This window comes from Arachis ipaensis, chromosome B07 (assembly GCF_000816755.2).
Source record: "Arachis ipaensis cultivar K30076 chromosome B07, Araip1.1, whole genome shotgun sequence".
Classification (NCBI taxonomy): Eukaryota; Viridiplantae; Streptophyta; class Magnoliopsida; order Fabales; family Fabaceae; genus Arachis; species Arachis ipaensis.
In genome coordinates this window covers 46,388,384-46,394,266 of record NC_029791.2, presented here as the reverse complement: position 1 = coordinate 46,394,266, position 5,883 = coordinate 46,388,384, and the positions used below count along the sequence as shown (strand labels likewise).

Sequence of the window (5,883 nt, the reverse complement as noted above, 5' to 3'; positions counted from 1 at the left end):
TTTTTATTTTCTTCCATTCACGAATGTTATCATGACATTAATTATCTTTCACTCATCCTTTATTCATGTTGATCATGTCTGTCCACCATGTCATTCATGTCTTCTTAAATCATTAGTATATGTCTCCTTGTGATGTTCATTCAATTATTCACTATACTCATTTTGTGCTCTTTCATATGATTATATTGTTAATATTCCCTTAGGTCGAGAGTACATGCCTTCTAATAATGCTTGTTCAATCTCCTATATTATTATATTAATATTCCCTTAGGACCGAGAGTACATGCCTTCTTATACTGTCTTGTTCAACATACCATATTCTATTATATGGATATGTGTGATCTCTTACATTATTATATTATTATTTATAACATTTCATTCAAATATTTAATATACCATATTCTATTATGTGCATATCATTATGTTATTATTACTCCTTTAAAGTCAAGAGTACATGCTTTCTTAAATATTTTATTCAAATATTTAGTATACCCTATTCTATTATGTGCATATCATTATGTTATTATTACTCCTTTAAAGTCAAGAGTACATGCTTTCTTAAACATTTCATTCAAATATTTAATATACCCTATTCTATTATGTGCATATCATTATGTTATTATTACTCCTTTAAAGTCAAGAGTACATGCTTTCTTAAATATTTTATTCAAATATTTAATATACTCTATTCTTATTGTGTACACCCATATGATCGTTTGCACCATTATATTATTCCTTTAGGATCGAGAATACATAATTTCTTTAATAATTTGTGCAATTATTCAAAATGCCCTATTTTCTACACTTTGATAGGACCTCTTTCAATCCATGCTATTATATTACCAAGATCTTTTAATTAGAAAATCCATACACATGCTAGAGTCTCATGATTTTCATATATCCCTTTATCATCACAATTGTCCCTTTTCTTGCATGATCTCTTCTTATATGATTTTTCTCTCGTTTATGTTTAAACAACCTAATTGTAAATTGAACTGAGGGAATGATCCTTCGGTAAGGGAAGGTGACCCCCAAAGACAAGATATCGATATGATCCTTCGGTAAGGGAAGGTGATCGATCGAGATGATCCTTCGGTAAGGGAAGGTGATCGAAAAACGTTTGGGATAAGAACCTTCGGTAAGGGAAGGGGACTATCCCATCAATTTTATATAATAATATATCTTTTTTATATGAATCCCTTCTTGTGTATGTCTAAATAACCTTGATTGTAAATTAAACTGAGGGAATGATCCTTCGGTAAGGGAAGGTGACCCCCAAAGACAAGATATCGATATTATCCTTGGGTAAGGGAAGGTGATCGATCGAGATGATCCTTCGGTAAGGGAAGGTGATCGCCAAGACGTTTGGGATAAGAACCTTCGGTAAGGGAAGGGGACTCCCACTTATACCGGTTTGAGCTCAATATCTTCCATAAAAGTTATAAGTTAAGAAAGGAGAAAGCATGAATGAAAAGTTTGATTATTTTTTTAAGATATATTTATGACTATGTTGATGTTACTTAAGATGTTATCCTTCTATTCTCTTTCTATGTTCTTTCCTTTTTACCTATATGTTTTACGCTTTACAAGAGGTTCATATTACATGCCATATCGTACGACTTTCTTTTAAAATCCCGCACGTGGGCTGGAGATAGATATGGAGGTGTTGCATAGCACTCCTACTGAGACGTTAGGTTCTCATCCCTTTTTCTTTTCCCATACTGTCTCCAGAGGAACATGGCACAGCAGATAGAGACGACGCAGTGCCCCCCGAAGGTAACTTCTGAGTATGATCCCTCGAAGCACGCGTGGGTAGTTACGACCACTACTACCGTGCTCCAAACTATCTACTTAGGTCGAGAGTTCGTGGAAGGAGAATCCCAACTGCCCATCGAGTCCTAGTTCATCCCACACAACGGAACCAGATCTTCACTGCGCGAAAAGGTGTTGGAGGAAAACTACTGATACCTCGATATGTGAATAACTGAAGGGTCCTGACCAAGGATAGGATAGGACACAAGTATGGGAGCCTCTCCAACGAAATTAGTTAGGACGTATTAGTTTCCTTTCTTTGTTTAATTACCTCTAAGCATTTTATTTTGAACCGTACTCATGGATAAGTTTATTATTTCATATTTATCATCGTTTTAGTACTACTTGTTTTCCTCTTCACACGTACTTCCTCCCTTCCTTGCGTAACGATTAAGTTCAGTCTCTTTCTCTATTGAGTGTGCCACCTTATTTAAAGACCCTCAAAGATAGGATATAACTTAGGGTGTTACATTAATGGTATCAGAGCAAAGTCGATCCTAGGGATTCTGTCTCAGGAGGTATGGCTAATAAAACTTCTTCCTATGGTTATCCATAAACAGGGGACCTATGGCAAGCCGTGGACGCTCACGTGGCTCGAGCTCGAGCTCATCAAACCTAGCAAAGCACATGAAGGAGATGGCCAAGGCAATGAAGGAGCAGGCCCAAGCCACCACTCTGATGGCCCAACAACTGTCCACTGGGGACAAGGATCCCAATATTCCCAGGCTGGAGGTGGGACAGACCCGTACAACTTTTGCTGACTTCAAGAAGATTGGTCCGCCTAAATTCCGTGGAGCCCTCGACCATGATATGGCAGAAGAATGGCTGACTGAAATGGAAAAGGTATTCACAATTTTTCCGTGCACTGAGGAGCAGCAAGTGAGCTATGCTACCTTCATGCTCAAAGCTGATGCCGAGTTCTGGTGGGATGGAGCAAGACGGTTGTTGGAGGATGCGGGAACAGATATCAGTTGGGCCACCTTCAAAGAAGCTTTCTACAAGAAGTACTTTCCCCTTTCTATTCGAGAGTCCAAGGAGATGGAGTTTCTTCAGCTGAGGCAAGATAGGATGAGTATTGTAGAGTACACAGAAAAGTTCGAGAGTCTCTGCAAATTTTCTGCCATGTATAAGGCTAATCCAGATGAAAAGTGGAAGTGTATGAAGTATCAAGGAGGGCTCAGGGCAGAAGTCCTAACCGCTATAGCCCCACTGGAAATCCGGGAGTTCTCCTCCCTCGTTAGCAAGTGCCAGGTGATCGAAGAATGCACCAAAAAACTAGCGTCGGAAAGAAGCGAGGCTTTCAAAAAAAGGTAACTGAATCAAGAATCATCTCAGCAGCCGCCGCAGAAGAAGGCCTTTCTTGAGAAACCTACAGGAAGGCAACCTCAACAGGGCACGGATCGCCAGGAACCTCCCACTGATGCCTCACCAAAGACCACCGAACTCAAGGAGTGTGCTTCATGTGGGAAGCAACATAGGGGTAGGTGCCTTGCCAGACAAAATGTCTGCTTCGGGTGTTTTCAGCCGGGACATATCGCCAAGGAATGCCCAGCAGTTCTCCCACCCCCTGCCAATCCACCAAAGCGTCAAGGGCGAGTCTTTGCCCTCAGCAGCGAGGAAGTCCACGAGTCAGAAGATCGAATCGAGGGTAAATGCACAATTAATGGAATCCTTTAACCATCCCAGATGATACTGGTGCTTCTCTTTCGTTCATATCTCTCTCCGCTACTAGTAAGATTAGCTAACCCATGTCCAAATCACTATGCATCCTACTAATGACCTTTATCGACCAAATTAAGATGTAGAATTTGGGGACAAATTCTTTTTTTTTATGGGGGTGATAATGTAACAACCACCCTTCTAGAAACAAAATTAAATTTAAAATTTGAAAATCAGTTAGGAGATAGGCTTAGAATTTTAAATTTATGGATAGGAATCTAGTAACCACCCTCGGTTTGAAATTAAAATTATCCCAACCACCCTATCCCCAAATGTATATAAATAGGGGTGCACCTATAGGTAGAAAATCACTTCTCTCAAATACCAAAACCTCTCCCTTCTCTCTCTACAAAATATATTTTGTATGCAAATACAAGAGGCAAGCTCAAAGAAGCGTTAGAGAAAAAAGAGTAGGGAATTATGTTTTTAAAATGCTTGGCATGTGTTATGTTCCATTTTTATTTTCTTCCATTCACGAATGTTATCATGACATTAATTATCTTTCACTCATCCTTTATTCATGTTGATCATGTCTGTCCACCATGTCATTCATGTCTTCTTAAATCATTAGTATATGTCTCCTTGTGATGTTCATTCAATTATTCACTATACTCATTTTGTGCTCTTTCATATGATTATATTGTTAATATTCCCTTAGGTCGAGAGTACATGCCTTCTTATAATGCTTATTCAATCTCCTATATTATTATATTAATATTCCCTTAGGACCGAGAGTACATGCCTTCTTATACTGTCTTGTTCAACATACCATATTCTATTATATGCATATGTGTGATCTCTTACATTATTATATTATTATTTATAACATTTCATTCAAATATTTAATATACCCTATTCTATTATGTGCATATCATTATGTTATTATTACTCCTTTAAAGTCAAGAGTACATGCTTTCTTAAATATTTTATTCAAATATTTAATATACCCTATTCTATTATGTGCATATCATTATGTTATTATTACTCCTTTAAAGTCAATAGTACATGCTTTCTTAAACATTTCATTCAAATATTTAATATACCCTATTCTATTATGTGCATATCATCATGTTATTATTACTCCTTTAAAGTCAAGAGTACATGCTTTCTTAAATATTTTATTCAAATATTTAATATACCCTATTCTATTATGTGCATATCATTATGTTATTATTACTCCTTTAAAGTCAAGAGTACATGCTTTCTTAAATATTTTATTCAAATATTTAATATACCCTATTCTATTATGTGCATATCATTATGTTATTATTACTCCTTTAAAGTCAAGAGTACATGCTTTCTTAAACATTTCATTCAAATATTTAATATACCCTATTCTATTATGTGCATATCATCATGTTATTATTACTCCTTTAAAGTCAAGAGTACATGATTTCTTAAATATTTTATTCAAATATTTAATATACCCTATTCTATTATGTGCATATCATTATGTTATTATTACTCCTTTAAAGTCAAGAGTACATGCTTTCTTAAATATTTTATTCAAATATTTAATATACCCTATTCTATTATGTGCATATCATTATGTTATTATTACTCCTTTAAAGTCAAGAGTACATGCTTTCTTAAACATTTCATTCAAATATTTAATATACCCTATTCTATTATGTGCATATCATTATGTTATTATTACTCCTTTAAAGTCAAGAGTACATGCTTTCTTAAACATTTCATTCAAATATTTAATATACCCTATTCTATTATGTGCATATCATTATGTTATTATTACTCCTTTAAAGTCAAGAGTACATGCTTTCTTAAATATTTTATTCAAATATTTAATATACCCTATTCTATTATGTGCATATCATTATGTTATTATTACTCCTTTAAAGTCAAGAGTACATGCTTTCTTAAATATTTTATTCAAATATTTAATATACCCTATTCTATTATGTGCATATCATTATGTTATTATTACTCCTTTAAAGTCAAGAGTACATGCTTTCTTAAACATTTCATTCAAATATTTAATATACCCTATTCTATTATGTGCATATCATTATGTTATTATTACTCCTTTAAAGTCAAGAGTACATGCTTTCTTAAACATTTCATTCAAATATTTAATATACCCTATTCTATTATGTGCATATCATTATGTTATTATTACTCCTTTAAAGTCAAGAGTACATGCTTTCTTAAATATTTTATTCAAATATTTAATATACCCTATTCTATTATGTGCATATCATTATGTTATTATTACTCCTTTAAAGTCAAGAGTACATGCTTTCTTAAACATTTCATTCAAATATTTAATATACCCTATTCTATTATGTGCATATATGTGACCTGTTATATCATTATGTTATTATTACTCCTTTA

At 34.4% G+C, this 5,883-nt stretch overlaps 1 protein-coding gene across 1 annotated transcript; it reads left to right on the top strand.

Moving 5' to 3' along the window:
• LOC107607171 lies at nt 2,380-3,489 on the top strand. The gene is made up of 2 exons (XM_016309149.1): nt 2,380-3,063; nt 3,151-3,489. Exons 1-2 carry the CDS (start codon nt 2,380-2,382, stop codon nt 3,487-3,489), a joined length of 1,023 nt encoding a protein of 340 aa, XP_016164635.1.